At 36.8% G+C, this 19,662-nt stretch overlaps 1 protein-coding gene across 2 annotated transcripts in view; it reads right to left on the reverse strand.

Annotated features, from left to right (window-relative positions):
- Window positions 1-19,662, reverse strand: part of MICU1 (mitochondrial calcium uptake 1) — a 189,527-nt gene that overhangs the window by 55,726 nt on the left and 114,139 nt on the right. For both annotated transcript variants that reach the window (XM_081075092.1, XM_081075093.1), the window contains one exon: window positions 16,196-16,393. In XM_081075092.1, coding sequence (XP_080931218.1) covers window positions 16,196-16,393 — 198 coding nt within the window. The remainder of the gene's footprint in view (window positions 1-16,195; window positions 16,394-19,662) is intronic.

The raw sequence follows: 19,662 nt of genomic DNA on the forward strand, positions 1-19,662 counted from the left end.
ATGAACACTCTGCATGTTTATATGAATAGAAGGAAAAGAGGCAAGAGTGAACTATGTTTGGGTCATGGAAAGTTGAATTGTAAACTTTCTTTCTGTGTGACAACTGGACTTAAGCAAAAAATTATGGAAATAGGAACTGTAAGAATAAACGATAGGCTCTGCAGTGACTACCTATGGGACACAATTAAATGCGCTAAGGGATAATGTGCAAAATGCTACCGATTCAGACCCTTGTTTGAGTCTCATAATTATCTTTGACACAGGTGTAATAGCTATTGCCTCCATTCACAGAGGAACCTGATAGTTGAAGAATTAATGGAGCAAAATCAAGACCACAATAGTCTGATAGATTTTAAAATTACTTGACATAGATGTATATTCCTGACATGATTACAGCCTTGACAAAATTGCATATTGTTTCTCCAAATGAATGATTTAACAAGCCCATGACTAGAGGCTGACTGTAAGATCATGTAAGTACACCTATGCCTAATAAATCTGAAAAAAAGAAAATGCAGTTAGATAATTATAAGTCACACTGCTAGTTTATACTCAGGAGAAGGCAGCATCATTAAAAATTTTATTGCTTGACATTTTCTACAGGAACAATGTTCACACTTGCAGGATATGAAAAAGTAAATTGTAGCTCAGTTAGAAAAAAAGCTGTGCTCATAATAGATTTATCATAACAATTCTCTAAGCTACACGAAAGCTAGTTTAACTGGGAGAAACACAGGTCTAATTTACTAGAACAATAAAACAATTAAGGTTATATCTGTTTTTACCCAAATGAGCTGAGCTAAATATTAAGCTCCATATTCTCAAATTTCTACCTTATTTAAGAAAACACTAAAAATCATAGTTTGAGGGTACTATCTGTAAAATCAGTAACATATTCTATTCTTTGGTCTCCAGGCCTCAAATCTCAGTTTATCTCACTTGAAATGACTGACCCCTTTTTGACTGGCTTAATCTTATCATCCATTATATTTCTGACCAATCAGAAAGCCACTGCACAGGCAATGAGCTGTGCTAATTAGATACAATGGAACTGGTTAGTATTTTTCAATACACTAAAAAATATGTTGGAAACTGCCAACTTTTTAGAATAGAAAATGGAGAGTGAGAGAGTGAAACACGATATACAGAACTTAGAATTCAGGTTAAGGTGACTGACAAACATAAGTGTAGAAAAGACTGGGAGACTGAAGTTTAGAAATACACAGCTCACTAAAGCTTTAAGATAGAAAGTGGGAAGAAATGATGAGCCCAGATACAGGCAGGTAGAAGGCAAAGTTATCTAACAGGCAAGACCACATCAGTATCATTCTTCTTTCATAGAAAGAGAAAGAAAATATGTTTTCCCTCTGAGAACAGGAAAATAGAGGAAAGTCACTAAGTTCTTTTACGATGACAATGGTGAAAAATAGAATGAGAACGGGCTTTCTATTTCTACTGGAGTCAAGGTTAACAATAAGTTCGGCTGTCCCCTGTCTAGCCAATTAGGTGTTTTAGAGTACCAAAGAGAAACCATCGAGTGAGGTTATGTTAAATCCCTTAGCACTGAAGGTTTTTTTAAAAGTCACCGAGCTAATTAAAATTGTTTTTCTTAAATGTTAGGTTTTCATTTTGTTTAAAGCAACTTAAGAGACATAGAAGATACTTTTCAATTATGTGGTAGCTTCTCAGTTTTTAAAAAGAGCTATACTAGGCATGTTTCAGAATTAAGCATATGGCTTCTTCAACTTGGCAATTATTTAGACTAATCTAAACTAACTCTAATACTCTATGAGGCACCTGAAAGTCATTTGAAGTTTGTTCATTTTCCGTATGGCCTCAGTGAACCACAGGGTCTTTTTCTGTAAAGTGTGGGCATGGTTTGCGGTCATTAGTTTTAGATTTTCTAGTTGTATTAGGACTTCTTTTTGGGTGCACATAATGGCAACCAACTGAAGATGGCTTCAGCAAAAAAGAAATTTAGGAACCTCAGGAGACAAAGGTAGTTAGTTCATGGATGGGAAAAAGCCAGGACTCTCATTTCTGTGCAGCTGCTTGTCTCCTGTTAGCCTTTCTTCCTCTGTGCTTCAGGGGTCTACACAGTGGGTGGACATGCTACCCTGGAGCTCTGGAGTTTACATGTTATAGTTTCACTACCAGAAGAGACCAACTGTCCCTAGTCCAAATTTCAAATTTTCTATGGAGAAATTCTGATTTGTCCGACCTGGGTTGGGTGTCCACTCCTAGTCCAGTTAGCTAAAGGAAGGGAAAAAGAAGGTTATAGGCGGGAAAGTAGGGAAGAGGCACAAAGTACAAACATGGCTCCCAGGAGCCCACACTTGTGTGAGAGAGTGGGACAAATCCTGCAGGAGAGGGAATTGTTGGAAATTGAATAGATATCCCAAAAGAAATGCCTAACACATTAACCCATAATCATGCCACTAAGAGAGACAGAGAGGGTGTGGGAATGTGCATGTGCCTTTATCAGGCTTTTGTCTACCTCTGATGAAATATTTACTACTGCAACACTATTTCCTGAGCATCTGGTTTGTGCCAGGTGCTGTGCCAGGCACGAAGGATGAGTCTAACACTCTCTCCTAGAAGTTTTCAAGGAATGTTTGGAGACAGTTATTTAACAATCAGATGGGCTATATAATTAAGCAATCTGAAGAAAAAGTACAGGGTGCTTTGGAAGTCTGTAGCATTAAAATGTGTCTCATTTGGGGCGGGGAGATGGTGAAGCTCTGGGGGATAAGAAGGAGTTACCTAGGGGAAGGGAAAGGAGGAAAAGAATGTTCCAGACAAATCGGCAGCCCTCAGGGGGAAGAGTGACTGGTGTGAGATGAACATAGAGGAGGAGAAGGCAGAGGTCAAATGATACAGAGCCCATGGGTATGGGTTTAAGTATTTATTCTATGAAAAATGAGGAAGGCAAGAGTGGCTATAGTAAGACCAGTCAGGAAGGAACTGAAGTCGTCCAGGCAAAAGATACCTAGTTTAGACCAGAATGGTGGTGGAGAAGGACAGAAGTGCTCAGATGCGCTGAGGTACTGACAATGCTTGTGGGAAGGGTGTGATGAAGGTATCTGTGCCTCATGGGTTCTTTTCTGCTTCACACACATTTCTCTGAATATGACTAGCTACTTGCTAAGCCTGTGGTTGCCAGGTTTTCTCACTGCTAAGCCTAAGCCTTTACTGAAAGAAAGTCAGGTAATTCCTCATTTCTGCCTGGCAGGTCTTTCTGTTGCTGGTGCTAGCAGAATGTTTCTATGTTTGAGATTATACTTTCTTACATCTTTAACTTGCTTTTAATATTTTCACTTCTTATTAAACTTGCAACACCTGATCCATCAATGTGAATGACCAATACAAGATAACGGGCAGTGGCTGCTATTAGGGAAGCTGTTCCCATAAGCTCCTGTAGTTCCATCCCAAGGACAGCAGAGACCCCCTACTTTCAAGAGTATTTGATTTGAAGAGCTAGATGTCACATAGGAGATGCTCACGCTAGTTGTTCATTTTCACTTCTACCCCTTTACTACAATTCAAATACCCACCTCTTCCCCTCTGGCTGTGAGGCAACAGTAAGCCTCAGATTATCTGGGAGGGTACATGCTGTCCATGTCGTGGCAATACCCGGGGTGACCGCTACATAAATACGAGGTCAAATTATCATTGTGTTCAGCATGGAGGCAAAGAGGAAGTTAATCAGTATTTTTAGATCACAGCTAACCATTTGAATGTGCTAAAATTATGCCACCAAGGTAAACATAATGAGGAAAATTGCACATACTTCTGTCACATATTTACTCGCAAATACTGGCAGATAGAGGCAGGTATTTCAAATATTTGAAGATACCTGGTAATTAGGGTTTGACACATACTAATTATCGCCTAGCAGTATTCATTTACTAAAATCATGTAACTTTTACTCTGCTCTGACAATCTGCCCCATTGAGCCCACTGGCGGATGGATATGACTATTGAAAAACCTGAGTGGGAAGGTGAGTCTTTTTGGATGACCTCTATAAAGCGGTGTAGAAGGGACTGGAGGCTGTGCCTCATTATGCCAGTTTGAAATTAATTATGTTTACTAGGCAGAGTAGGCTCCTGGGCACAGTTGACGAAGTATTTAAAAAATCTGAGTAGCTTTGGTGAGCTAATGACTGCATGTTCAAATAAATGGACTAAGTACACTCAGTGGATCAACCAATTCCACAATCCATTATTTTTCTTTGTCAGAAATTGAATGCAAAACCACATTAACATCGCATTTGAGGTTATTCATACTCCTAAGTGAAGAAAACCAAAGAGATTGTTCCCCCAGCTATCATAACCCTGTCAGAGCATGAAGATATATATTAAAAGTAAACTATAAAACTTAATTCAAATCCACAGTTAGCACAAGAATATACCACAATATTCTTTAAGACAAGCTATGGAGATATTACACCAGGAGAGTTTTAATTAACCTTTCCTGTTGGAAAAGAGGAAATGCTCTCATAGGCTCTTTGAAGCCAGAATAAGACAAAAAACCAGTAAACCAAGCAACACAATTTCCTAAACATTAGAAAAATCCTGGCATTATTTTAGATGCAAATTTAAAAACTAGTCTCAATCAAATTCAACCCGATACACATTTACTTAACAAGAAATGCTAGTTCTCTGAAAAGTCTAGTTAAATTTAAGCCGACAGGGGAATTCCTGGTGGACAGCAGAGTTTGTTCCCATTTATTTAATATCACAGATGAGTAAGATAAGAGTTTACACCTAAGTAATTGGAAATTATGTAACTAAACAGTAGCTACTTTCTGCTTAAAAGTTCGAAGTTCAGACCAAAGAAATCAAAATTTTCAAACACCCAGAAGGTATCGTTAAGTGACACACTATTCAATATTTTTATATGTCTCATTCTATGCATCATGACAGTAAAATACTTAAATCTTGAGTAAAAAGTAATCTGTTAGGTTTTTCATACACTATCATAGTGGGAATTTCCCATGTTGATTACAAAATATCACACAAAAATACCCTACAAAGTCCTTTCATAATGGATACTAAATTTCAAAGTGATCTTAACCATTTCCTTAAATTGAGGGAACAAATTACAAGCATGGAAACAAAAACATACCACACTGTTTTGGCTATAAAATGATATTTGTTTAAAATGCCCAATACTTTTGCTACTAATAGGAGGAATAAACTGGGTTATGTAGCACAAAAGGAACTAAGCTCTACGTCTTGAAAAAAATAAAATGAATCCTAGAGATATAGAGAAGCCTTCCTCATCAGTTCAAAAGCTGCATAATAGGGCACATTTCTCTGGAGATGGAAAGCCTGGGATAGGAATATAGCGAGCCAAGTGCATAGTTTAAATCACAAGAACATGCAGCTAAGGGTCTGGTAAAGCAGAGAGAAACTACTGACATAGAGTGCCTGATACTACTAGGAAGCAAGTGTCTTCTGGGAAGGAAGGGAATGACGCTGCAGCTCTCTATTCACTAGATTCAAAGCTAATGAAACATGTGAGGGAGGAAGTGGTGACTATGTAGTGCCAGGTGGTATAGAAAGGCAATGAGGCAATGATTTTATCTGCAATAAAATCACCACAGGGCAGAGAGATAAACTGGTGGGACGGCCTTGATAGTAGGTCCATTTCTGGGAAAGGGAGAGATGGTGCTAGGTCCGTGAGACAGCATTACTGGGGATACCACGTCACTGGAACTGTTCTTGACACAGCTGTCCAAAGGTCATTCTTATGCCCTGGCGAAGGTGGTGAGTGTATACATGTGGTAACTGTATACTGATGGCACCCAATGTTTCCAGTCTCCTAATATTCACACTCCTGGGTAGTCTCCTCCTGCAATAGGCCAGGATCGGTTTGTGTGACCAGAAAAACATGGCGGAAGTGATGGTCTGCCACTTTTGAGATTAGGTTATAAAAGAGAGTGTGGCTGCCTTCCACCTTAGTCGCACTTTCTCTCTTGGATCCCTGGCTGTGCAGGAAACCAACTGCCATGTCATGAGAGACCTGTGAAGAGGTCTACAGAGTGAGGAATGAAAGCCCCCCGCCCGCAGCCATGCGAGTCAGCTTAGAAGAGGATCCTCCAGCTTAGTCAGGTGGTTAACTCGTGACTGGCTGACTCGTGACTACAACCGCATCGGGGACAGCCGGAACTGCCCAGCTCAGCTGCTCCGGGATTCCTGTCCCTTAGAAACTGAGTGAGACAAGAAATGTTTGTTTTTTTAAGCTGCTAAGTTTTGGTGTAACTTCTTATGCAACAATGGCTAAATGATACAGAGTGGTAACGCTCCAGTTTTGGAGGGATGCGGTTAGAAACCATCCTCCTACTTTGAAGAACCACTAGAGCCTGGGCAGGAATCTCTAGCAGCTGTGGTAGCAGCACCAACACCGGAACTGCAGTCAGACCATCAGCCACATGAACTTGGACAAGAGCAACTGGGAAATTAACGCGGCTCACACTGATTTTATCCCAAGTGTCATTGAAAGAGAGAGAGAGAGAGAGAGAGAGAGAGAGAGAGAGAGAGAGAGAGAGAGAGAGAGAGAGAGAGAAACAATTACCATCACAACAATAAAAACCACCACGGGGTAAGGGAATTCCACTATAGCAAATGAGATGCTTCCAGAATTTCTCGGTTTGCACTCTGTCAACCTTAATACTGCAGAAAATCCATGAAAACTATTTCCATAATGGAAGGAAAATAATAGTATGTTAATAATCTTAGCCTTGATGACAGCAATGACTTTGTATGAATGGTTCTGTATATGTTGTCCAAAAAAGAGAAAGTGGCCAATCCTGTATTCAAGGAAACCATTGCAGTTCTTTAATTTCTGGCATCATGCTTCATAAATGTATCTTCATAGAAATTTGAAAAATATTATCAAATTTGTCACTGAGTGATATCTTCCAGCACAATGAATTCAATACACTTCACTTATTTTTCTAGCTGGATATACTAGAAATCACTGAGTTGGGATTAAAAAGTTAACCAACATGACTGTGAGGCTGGCAATATTCTGGAATCTTTTCAAACCTTAACGGCTACAAAGCTGCAAAAAATATCAAAATGGGCCACTGGACAGAGATGTCAGGACACACAGGCCAGTGATCCTTCCCTCACTTCCTCTTCTGATAATGAAAGGGGTGCAGGAGGGGCCAGCAGTCCCTGGGAAGGAGCTGGGAACCAAAACCATACATGGATGGCCTATGAAGGAATAGATGACCAAACCCGCCGAGGGTGCACGGCAGTGCCATGCATTGCGCTGAGTACTCTATTACCTCAGGACGGCCTCCTTACATCTCTGTGGGGCGGATATTATCTCAGTTGTACATATGAAGAAATGAAGGCTCCCAAGGTCAAAGAGGTAAAGTTCAAAGTCAGATCGATTTTTTAAAAATCCAAACAGTACTGTATATTATTCCTTTGACAAATATTTATTATGTACCTATTCTGTGCATACCTCCATCATTGTACTTTTCTTCCTGTACTGCAATAACTGCCTAACTTCCCAGAATGATTATAACTCCTTAAATGCAGGAGCCAGGGCCTAATTGCTTTTGTATATCCAGTATCTAACACAATGCTTGGCACATACCTAAAAGCTCAATAATTTTATTAGTCAAAAAAAAAAAAGATTAAGTTTTATATTTTTGGTTTTTGTTTATTTTTTGGCTCGGTAGATAGGCTACTGGGTCTCAACGAAAGATTAATAAAGAAAAGGGCATCCCCCAAAAGATTTTTTGGCATTACTTTATTTGAAACTCTTTTTAATGCTAAAAAAATTCATTGAAGTAATTTATACTTCATTTGTCCAAGTAGCTTTAATAAGAAAAAAACATTCATGCTAATGTTTTGGTAGATTGATACAAAACAAATAAGGAGAATGTGGGTGGGGAAGGAGAAAAGACATTCTATCATAATAAGACAAATAATGAGAAATGAAAGAGACTTGACAAAAAATCGTTAATGTGCTGTTAACTGAATTCAGAGGATAATAACTCGATATAATATATGACTCTCTAAAGTAGCATTTGTCCAGAGTCTGAATTCAACATGCTGTAATGCATTATTTATTCACAAATTAGTGCAAAGTTGGGTCTGGTTCCTAAGACATTGTCCAGACTCCCTAGAGTCCTAAAGCTGTATGGCAGGCTAGAGGCTAATGCTATTTTTAAAGTCTCCTTTTTCTCTATGAAAGTAAAAAAATTAGATCTACTAGAGTTAGCTGATGCCAAATTAGTTAAAAGAAGGGAAAAAAGAATAGGACAAACAAGCTTCTTTCCACTCATTAGCACAGTTGTCATCCTTTACAATCCCCATTCTTTATTTTAAAATGTCTGTAAATTCCAAAGACCATAATTCAGAAAGATATCTGCAGCTAAAGTTGGCTGTAAGAGGAATAAAAATATAAAGATCTACTCAGACACCCTAAACCTCACTTAGTTCAACCTTCTTTATTCTAAGTCTGGTTTAGAGGCCAAATTTGATCTGCCTGTAGGCCCAGCTAGCTCTTACAGAATTCTGGAGAAAGTTTCTCTTCTCTTATCCTGCCTTTCTCATCAGTTTCTTAATGATCTCCACAGGCCCAAGCTTAAGGGCACAGGGTCCCTTTATCGACATAACATCAGCTAAGAGATACATTAACTTAAGCCTGATAAGAAAGGTCATTTTCTTTGTCACCTTCTTCTGGCTGCTGTCCCAGTGTTACTCAGTGCTCCCTTGCCTCTTCTCATCTATCCTACAACCAGAATAAAGAACGATAAAAATAGTATTTTATAAAAAAAAAAGAAGGAATGAAAATTAACATTCTTTAGATATAGTGAATATCAGAGTTAGAGCTGACTCAAATATTGCCCTCTGGGAAAACTTCCCTGAACAGTCTCTTGCCCTTTACTTCACAGACTGATTTATATGTTCCTTTAATACTATCTTTGCACCAGATGAATACCTCTAGTAATGTACTTACAACACTGTACAAGAATTTCTGGTTCATTCATCTCACTTTCACAAGCTTCTTGGAAGCGGGGACAATGTTTTATTCATCTTTGTATCTTGAGCATTTAGCATAATGCCTGGAAAGCTAGTATGAGCTAATAGTTAAGAGCAGAATCTAGAGCCCGCCTGCCTAGAATCAAATCTCAGCTCTTTCTTTATTATGTGTCAGACAGTATTATGTGTCAGCAGGTTACTCAACCTCTTTGTGCCTCAGTTTCCTCATTTGTTAAATGTGGATAATTATAATACCAATCTTTAGTATTGTGAAGAGTAAATGAAGTAATGTACATAAAGCACTTTGAATAGTGCCTGGCTCATGGTAAACTCTCAATAAATGTTGGCTATTATTTTTATTACCGTGTTTCCCCGAAAATAAGTCCTAGCCGGACCATCAGCTCTAACGCGTCTTTTGGAGCAAAAATTAATATAAGACCCAGTATTCTATTCCATTATATTAGACCAGGTCTTATATTATATTAAAATAAGACTAGGTCTTATATTAATTTTTGCTTCAAAAGATGCATTAGAGCTGATGGTCTGGCTATGTCCTGTTATTGAGGAAACATGGTATGTAATATGTATTCAAACATTTGTAAAAACACTGCTACTACTAGAGGTCTACACCCAGACTACTGCAGCTAGCAGAGTATGTACCGATTAAACACTAAACTAAGATCTGCAATCATCTTCTTTCATAATACTTTTCATTTTACTTGTATTGCATTCAACTATATTCTAAGTTAAATAGTCTGATGTGTGTTCAACTAAAATTATCGCTGCATTCTGAGTTCTAAATAATTGATCTATGAACTTCTGATACATTGATACACAGCTCATTCTTAAGTTAAGAAGCACCTAGATTCGACTTAAGAATAGTTGATAAGACTATTTGAATGATAGACTAAGAAAAAAAATCCACTGGAGAAAGATAAAATCTTCATGGTTTATTCTTCATGGTTAATCTTCATGGTTATTTTCTTGTGGCCAGTTTAAAATTAACTTAGAATGTAAAGTTAGATATTTGATGATAGGAAAATCCTGGAGATGGCCAAATATTTCAAAGGTATCACTAACATATCATTGACTTCGGAATTGCAGTGCTATCTGCAAATCAAAGAAAAATATCAATGTCTAACAATCTTCTTCTGCTCTTTAATGATCAATCTGGAAGGTCAGATTCAGAAGTACCAATTGATGCTTTTTAAAAAACCATGTTTAGATCAATATTTTAAGCAACAAAGATCACTCTGAGAACTTTTTCCTTAATTCTTCCAAAGATATGAAACAAAAAAAACACTGTTTTGTATTATATGCTTTTTACAGAATAATTATCAAGGTTGCATTTGCAACATCAAAGGAGCTTTATATCACCATGGACATTCTACTGTATATGGTATTTTCAGTCTGATTCTACAGCCAGAGAACCTCTAAGCCACAAATAATAGCAAATTTGAGCTAGAGGGTGTAAAGGAATTTGTAAGAAATTAAAGCAGACTTTGTCTTTGGATTTTACACATCTCCCTGTTAAGCTAACTCACCCTGAGAGCTATTAAAACTGATCTCATCAGGGTAAGATATTGGACATACCTCATGATGAGTGGTATAGAGAGAAAATATAATTAGCTGTAAAAACTACTGACATCAAGTCATGGGTGACTGACGTACAAGAATTGTTGAAGAAAATTAAATTTTTATTGTATTATTTTTATGTATTTCTATTTTTAAGAGTAATGATTATTTCCTAAAACATCCCTTGGTGTCCCAGGCAAAGAAAGACTACTAGATTGGATGAGTCATTTTACTGATCCAATTTGTTAATTTTTGTAGGATAAACCAACATCTGGATTTAAGAAATAAATAAAGGGATCAAAATAAAGAACTTGAAAAAAGCAAGAAAAAATATTTTATATGGTGAAAGTAATAGATTCCTTTTACTTTTCTCTCTTTTTTTTTTTTACATTTGGGAAATAACACTTACAATGGCCTTTCCTTGTCAGAATTTGGCAAAGATAAAACAGTTCATGTTGACTAAATACTACAAATTTTTTAGAAAAAATGAACTCATAAAAGATTTGTATTATTGTAACCAAACATTGAAGTTAACAGTTTTTCTATAGTGAGGATTGTTATCTTAAAAGATTTTCTTTTAACCTTTAAATACATACTTGGTTCCTTAAAGTTATAAATACGTAATAGAGAGGAATATTCTTTAATAACGCTTTTAATGATTTTTGGAAAATTCAAGCTGAAAACATCTCGGGATGTAATAAGAAACTATCGATTTATTGCTATCAACATTCTGCTCTGTAGAGGCAAAAGTGGAAGAATAAAGTGTAGGGAAATTCCATTGAACATATTTAATTTTGTTTCTGAGATTTAATTAAATCAAGTCAGTCAACTTTCACCTTTGAGTTTGAATAATGAGTCAGTTTCCCAGAAAACAAAACAAAACAAACAAACAAATAAACAAACAAACACAAAGTGGCTATTAAAATAAAAAGAAATCTGTTTTGCCAAGAGTGTTCAAGTTCTATAAAGTTGAAAGCCTTCTTGTCTTCTGGTTTTCTTTCCCACAATCTTTTGGCCAGGAAAAGAGCTGAGGTGGTTTCTTAATATGGCCCTCTGTAAAGAAGGGATTTCATTCTACTTTAGCACTTTAAAGAGATGAGTACAAAGTTGTCAGCTTAATGATGTAAAGGATAGGTGATTCTGGACTTTCCACAGGCACTTTTAATCACGTAGTTCTAGTTTTAATTTTTTAAAAAAAATCCTTAATATTTAACTTAAATTAACCCTCTTTTTCCTTTGCTCTACTTTTAGTGACAGATGAGAATAATTAGCATTGTTCTTTGTTTCCCTTTCACCTTTCTTCCTGATTGAACAAATCTAATTAACTTTAATGTTTTTTCTTGAAGACAGGTAGCATAAGACAGTCACTGTGATTCTTTGAACTATATCTAATTTGTCTTCAGATAATTAATAGTTATGCCTTTTAAAATGTGATAATCTGATTGATTGTGCAATAAACATATGAACCCCAAAACTTGTAAAAAACATCATGCTACAGACTGGAATTCTGTTAGATGATACTATTTCAGTTTCCTTGTTGTATATTCTAGAGTTGGCTTCTTCCTTCTTGTATAAATTATTTTTTGCTTTTCTTTGACATGATGACATTTTTATGACATTTCCCCCTCCCCTAAAGTTAAAATTAATCATAATCTTTCAAAGAGTTCTCTATTACCTTTCATTTTTGACTGACATCTTATTTGTGGTAGTCTTCAAGAAATCAATGAACATATTAACTGGAATTAGACTTGGCACCTGTCTCCAAGGAACTCGACTTAATAGTTCTTGGTAGCCTTAAATGGAATTTTTAATAACTTCAAGAGGTATTTAAAAAAAAACAACAATTGTGTATTTTTAAGTCATTCCTTCAAACTCATGTTTCTGAGTTCCCAAATAGAGAAATAAGGGTAAAATAAAACAAATCTGACCAGAATCAAGAGCATTAAAACATTAAAAAAAATCTAACAAGCTAATGATTTTTATGGAAAGAAAGTAAATGGCTAGTTTAGGTAGTATCTTATAAACACAAAGGAACAGTGTATTTCACATCATAGATTATATAAATGCCTAACCACTGGGCTAATACCTGAAACCAATATAAAAAAATATTGAATGTCAACTGTAATTTTCTCTCTCTCTCTCTCTCGTCATGGATGTAAAGTACAGCATAGGGAACATAGTGGTATAGTAACAGCTATATATGATGTCAGATGGGTTGCAGACTTGTTGGGGTTATCACTTTATGAGGGGTATAAATATCTAATCATTATGTTGTTTTGTACACCTGAAACTGATAATAAAATTGAAATTTTTAAAAAAGAACAGTATATTTCTTCTTAGTCATAACACAGCTGGAGGGGCAAAGGAACTAGGAAAAGATAGTGCTGAAGAAGGTAGACTACAGATATTCAAATTTAGTCTTTTTCTGTTTTTAAAATTCAGAACATTTAATTTTTCTTGAGTGCTCCAAATAAGTCACAGAAACCTCATCTCAGACTAAAAGTGATAACAATTAGATAAAGTACAGGAAATAATTCATTCTGAAGGACTGAGTTGAAGTCCTGGTTCTACCATTTAAAAGCTCTGTGACTTTTATCTTCCAGTTTCTATATCTGTGACATGGGTACAACACCACTAAAACCAACAGGGTTGGCGAGAATAAAAACAAAGAAAGCATGAAATATACATAAATTGCCTAGCTCATAGTAGGACTCTCAATAAGTGTTCATGGACTTTTCCCTCTTTCCTGACCCCTCTGGAAATTAAATCTGACAGATAAATAGCGTTATCTTCACTCTCAAGTCTGTGGTGAGAAAAACATAGAAATAACTATATGGGACAATAAATCTTGATCTGAAATTTTAAAGTACATAAGTAAAGAAGTAAAACCAGTGAGAGAATGATAGAATTATAAAACTCATGTGAAAGTTACTATTAATCATTTCCATTTTCTTCTTGGCTGTGATGATGACATTATATTTCATACTTAATGAGCAGAGAAATTACCCAAACTTTTAAAAGTATTTCATAAAAACAAAAATTGCTCTATTTTCCAGATGTTTATGAGAAAGCCATTTCAAAATGAAAGTAAAGGCTTTTTTGGTCATTCATCTGAGAAGACCTGTTGAAGTGCATACTACATGCCAACAGCCATCCTAAGTGGCAGAGGGTGTATAAGACAAGGGGAAAGAATGCTTATTAAAGACATAGTACATGCCAGGTAGTGTTAGGCACACACTGCTGTATTAGTGTGCTAGGGCTGCCATAACAAAATACCACCAAATGGGGGACTTGACCAATAGAAACTTATTTGCTCTCTGTTCTGGAGGCTAGAAGTCCAAGATCAAGGGGCCGGCAGGGCTGGTTTCCTCTGAGGCCTCTCTCCTCGGCTTGCAATTGGCTGCCCTCTTGCTGTCTCCTCACATGGCTGCCCCTCTGTGCATGCACACCCCTGGTACCTCATTGTGGGTCCTAATTTCCTCTTCTCATAAGGACACCAGTAATATTGGATTAGGGCCCACCCTAAAGCCTCATTCTAATTTAACCACCTTTTTAAAGGCCCTATGTCCAACTATAGTCACATTCTGAGGTATTGGGGGTTAGGGCTTCAACATTAAGAATTCTGGGGGAACATAATTCAGCCCATAAGAAACATCATCTCACTTAAACACCACCCTGCTTTACCAAGGAGTTAGGCTCTGAGAGAATAAATAACTCATCAAATGTCACATAGCCATTAAGTGGGAGAAACAAAATTTTACCCAAGGTTTCATTATGAGACCACCAAAGCCTATACTCTTCCCGCTATTCACACCTTCTCAAATAATTATAAATCCAGTTGGGAAAGATAACATACTGATTCATAAAACTTTAAATATGGGTGTTATTCACTGGACTTGTGCTATTATATGGAAAGAATGAATTTGGGATTAGTCAACATTTATGGAATATTTACTGCGTGATAGGCTGGGTTTTTTTCACAAGAGTCCATTGGTTCCTTTACATGAGTAACTGCTGATTGGAAAACAGGAACTGTCTTGGTATGTCTTGGCCCAAAGCCTACAGATGACCCTAAGTCAATGTCAAATACAAGAGAGCTTTCTATCATAAGTATCTAGGATATGACTGTCTATTAGATCTCTTTTCTTTTGCATTTGGGTGTAGGCTATGTGTAGGTACACACATATAAAATCCCTAATCTGCTTTATATTATTCTACCTCATTGGCAATCTACACGTTAGTGGGCTTTCAGCACGTTAGCATCTCAGGATGAAAGACAAAGTCCCAAGCTCAGTCTCTTAAAACTCCCACTTGTGTGTCCAGAAATGGGTATTAGGCTGGACGGTAGAGCTGACACCTGCTCCACACTCTGGATGGCCCTGTACTATTGCTTCAAGTTTCTTAAAAGTACCGTTCTAGCTTGTGCTTTATTCTCTAACTACATTTTCTGGATCTATACTGTGTTAATTTGCAGTTATAAGATTAATCAGTTAAATAATTTACATTCCCAGGTTATGTTATAATGTGTCCCAAGAAGACATTCCAGGTACGCGTACTAGGGGCCAAGGCACATGTGCAGAACCCTAGTACATACCAACGCTTACACAAAAATTGCTGGGCTCCTGAAAGCAGAAAATAAAACTGCCATGTGAAAGATGTTCTCCCTCTACAAGCAGGAAAGAAACAAAGAGAGGCAATTGTGGAAAACTAAAACAAATGGGGAGACGAAATGGAGATAAGAATTGTTTTAACAAGGTCTGTTTATACACATTTCTCTTGACTTGGACCCCCCTTCTCTGGTGATAAGAACGCAAACTTCATAAAGGGAAGTTGCCCTTCAACCTTGTAATATAAACTCTCACGCCTAGCCACTTCTTTGGGTTTTCCATTTTCCTATGGGGATTCTCATGTATATGTAAAAATTGGTATTATTTACATATATATCACTTATTATAGGAGCTACAAGAGCCTCTTCAAAGAGGCTGAATTGTATAGAACCCTTTGTATTTTCTGAATATCAGTTATACCATTTCCAAAAAACAAGTACAAAAGTACATTTCAAAATCTGATCTGATTTTCAGTATTATTCATATTTCTGCTTCTCTTATAGAGCATGAACAATTAAGAATGTTGTTTCTTTTTTAATTATAGTTGACATACAACAGTGTTCTTATTATTAATGGTAATTCAGTTGTGATTTTTCAAACTGTCTCACTTGAGTTAAGTGGGATCCCCTCACCTCTACCTCCTAGTGCCTTCTACACAATAAACACAAACCTGGGGATACATTCTCAGGCTGAGAACTGCTCTGACCCCTTGCATTTCATTTTCCTCAAGCTGGGTACCCAAAGATAACCAAGATTTTCAATTCAGACACTTTTGCTTTCAGGTCCAGAATTACCTTACTGTAAGACATTTTTCACAGAACATATTATTTCCTACCTGGTACCAGATTGTAGAGCACTGATAAGGTTTCAAAGCAATCAGCTGTGACAGTTGGAGATAGACTGAAAGAATTTCGACAATGCACACCCTCCCACCCCAGTGACTCTATGTGCACATGTGATGGACAGTGTGTGCCCTGATTCCCTGAACTCCAAGGAATACCTACCTCTAGCCTCAGAACGTCATGCTGAAGTTTACGCTGAAATTCAAGGAAGTTTTTGATTGTCAGCTTCCCCTTGAGATCGGCGCCAAAGAAGTAGGTTGTGAGGGCTGAACACAAGCCAGACTTGAGGGTGTTACCAGTAGTAGGACGATCTCTGTGACGCATACCCATACTCGTTTGGGAGCGAATGATGCTCTGAACCTAAGACAGAAGCAAACCCACATCCAGAAAAACATTACAAAAGTGGAGAGAATAGAGAAAAGTTAGAACAATAACTATTGACTGTTTATGATTTGCCTACACTGTACTACAATTCTTTCTTTTAATGCTCACAGCAATCCTAGGAGATAAGTCCTATGATGACACTCATTTTACAGATGAGGAATGTGAGGCACACCGAGTTAAATAACTTGCTCAAGGTCAAGTAGCTATCAAGTAGCAGAACTAGGACGCTAACACAGATACCTGACACCTTTAAAATTGGGATACTCTTCAAAATCTTTCTCCAGAAAAGAGTATGCATTGGTTTAGAGGCTCAGAATCTCTCTCCCAAAAATAAAATATCATCAACCTCACAGTAATACCTTCCATATCACAGGAGACTTTATAAAAATTTCACACATCTCATTGCTGCCTCTCTAGCTGTGAAGAAAGGCGGCATAGCTATAGGCAAATACTTAACGGCTAAGAGAGAGAACATTTTTATTAGAACGATACACGAAATACAAAGGTCGCATGAAATAATTCTCCAAGAACACTTGGAATTACTTCAATCTTCGAGAAGTTTAAAATGAGCTTTCTGAGAAATGATAACTTGTGAGATAGCAACTATATAGAGAACTTTTTGAGGCAAGACTGTCATTGTTAGAACTTTGTCTTCACTAGTTCCTGTAGTCTTTTCTACCTCTTTACAAGCTCAAAAACAAACAAACAAACAAACAAACAAATCCAAACCCAGCTGTTCAGAATAATTAAAATTGGTATATGTTAAGAATAAATAATAAAAGTACCATATATAAGCAAACAATACATAGAGCCTTGTGGATGATGCTTAAATTGGCAAATTAGAGAAGTGAAATACTTAGAAACTTAAGATTTACAACAACAAATTTACCTTAGTTAAATGTCATTTATTTATTTATTATCTACAACCATAAAAAAGATTTATTTAAGACAATTTAAAAGTCTCTGACTTGATAAAGGTGGAACAATATAATGGAAAGACACGAGATGGGGATTCAGGAAACATGGGGTCTGCTTGTGCTGCTCTGTGAAAGCAGGATTTATGCAAGTCATTTAACCTCTTGGAGCCTTACTTTTCTCATTGGAAAACTTCCTGGAATACATTATTTTTAAGTCTCCTTCTAAATCTAGGTTAGTATCATAAATGCTTTTGATTATGATCTTTCCTGGGCTTATGTTTTATCGTGTAAATAAGATCGGTTGACATTTGTTTCTCATGCACATGGAGCCTTGAAAGCCACGTATACAACAAACAACCCAATTAAAAAATGGGTAGAGACATACAGATGGCCAATAGACATCTGAAAAGATGCTCAACATCACTGATCATCAGAGAAATGCAAATAAAAACCATGATGAGATACCACCTCACTCTGTCAGAATGTCATCAATAAATCAACAAACAAGTGTTCGCGAGGATGTGGAGAAAAGGGAACCTCCTTGCACTTGTTGGTGGGACTGCAAATTGGTGCAGCCACTATGGAAAATGGTTTGAAGGTTTCTCAAAAAAATTAAAAATAGAACTACCTCATGACCCAGCAATTCTACTCCTGGGTGTTTATCCAAAGAAATCCAAAACACTAATTCGAAAAAAATATATGCACCCTTATGTTTATTGCAGTGCTACTCACAATAGCCAAGATACGGGAACAACCAAAATGCTCATCAGTAGGCGATTGGATAAAGAAATTATGGTACATTTATACAATGGAGTATTACTCTGCCATAAAAAGAATGAAATGTTATCATTTACAACAAAATGGATGGATGTAGAGAATATTATGCTAAATGAAATAAGTCAGATTGAGAAAGACAAATACCATATGATCTCACTTATATGTGGAATCTAAAGAACAGAATAAACGAGAAAAAACTGATGTTTGCTAGATGGGGGAGGAGATTGGGGGATAGGAGAGAAGGTGAAGGTACAAATTGGTAGTCATAAAATAGGCAGAGGGATGTGAAATACAGTATGGGGAACATAATCAATAATGTTGTACAGATTATATAGGGTGCCAGGTGGGTACGGGACTCATCAGGGGGATCACTTCATAGATTGTATAGATGTCTCACCACTGTGCTGTACACCTGTGCTGAAGCTGATGTAGAAGAATACTGAATGTCAAGTGTAATTAAATATATATGTGTGTGTATATATATATATATATATATATATATATATATATATATATATATGTTTATGGTCCCGGATGTGAAGTATAGCATAGGGAATATAGTCAATGGTGTAATAATAGCTATATACGATGTCAGAGAGGTAGCAGACTGGGAGGGGCTTATCACTGTGTGAGGGGTGTAAATGTCTAATCATTATGTTGTTTTGTACACCTGAAATTAAAAAAAGAAGAAGAAGAAGAAGAAGAAAGCCAGGTATATAATAGATTTTTAAATTATTTAAGTTGAAGTTTTTTAGACTTCAAGTTGAAATACAGGATAATCAGAAAAATGCTTCTTCTATTTGAAGGCATGTATTGCCTTCAAATAGAATGAATCTATATAATCAATTCATTTTATCTAAGTGGGAGAATTGAAGAATTTTCCAATAGCAGTGAACCATTATTGAGGATTAGTGTCAGGACCTGCCATGATTTCAATTTTGCCCATGAGTATAAATATTACAGCTTATATCCTTCCTGTTGTGGAAACTGTATTATGTTAGCTTCAAAAGTGTAATGCTGAGAGTGTGTGTATAAATGACTGGGAAAAAAGTGTTTTTAGGGAAAATTAACTAATGCTATAGCATATTCATTAATGATTAATAATAGCACAGTCCAGATATAGTTTACTTACATGTAAACTGTTATTAACTATAAGTGTTCTTTCATTAAAAAAATTTTTTTTAAAGTATATATTACTAGGCTATGTGTGAGAGAAAGAGGCAGTGAGAGGCAGGGTGGAACAGAGGGGGAGAGAGAGCGAGAGAGCTAGAGAGCGAGAGAGAGCGAGAGAGAGAGAGAGAGAGAGAGAGAGAGAGAGAGAGAGAGAGAAAGAGAGAGAGAGAGAGAGAGAGAGAGAGAGAAAGCGCGAGACTGAGAGAGAGCAAGAGAGAGTGAGAGCGAAAGCGCGAGCGAGAGCGACAGCGAGAGAGAGAGAGAGAGAGAGAGAGAGAGAGAGAGAGAGAGAGAGAGACAGAGAGAAAGGTAGTTTTCTTAGAATTTATCAGTTGGGAAATATTGTCTTAAAATATTTTTATTTAGATAACTTGTTAA

This window comes from Rhinolophus hipposideros, assembly GCF_964194185.1.
Source record: "Rhinolophus hipposideros genome assembly, chromosome: 15".
Taxonomy (NCBI): Eukaryota; Metazoa; Chordata; class Mammalia; order Chiroptera; family Rhinolophidae; genus Rhinolophus; species Rhinolophus hipposideros.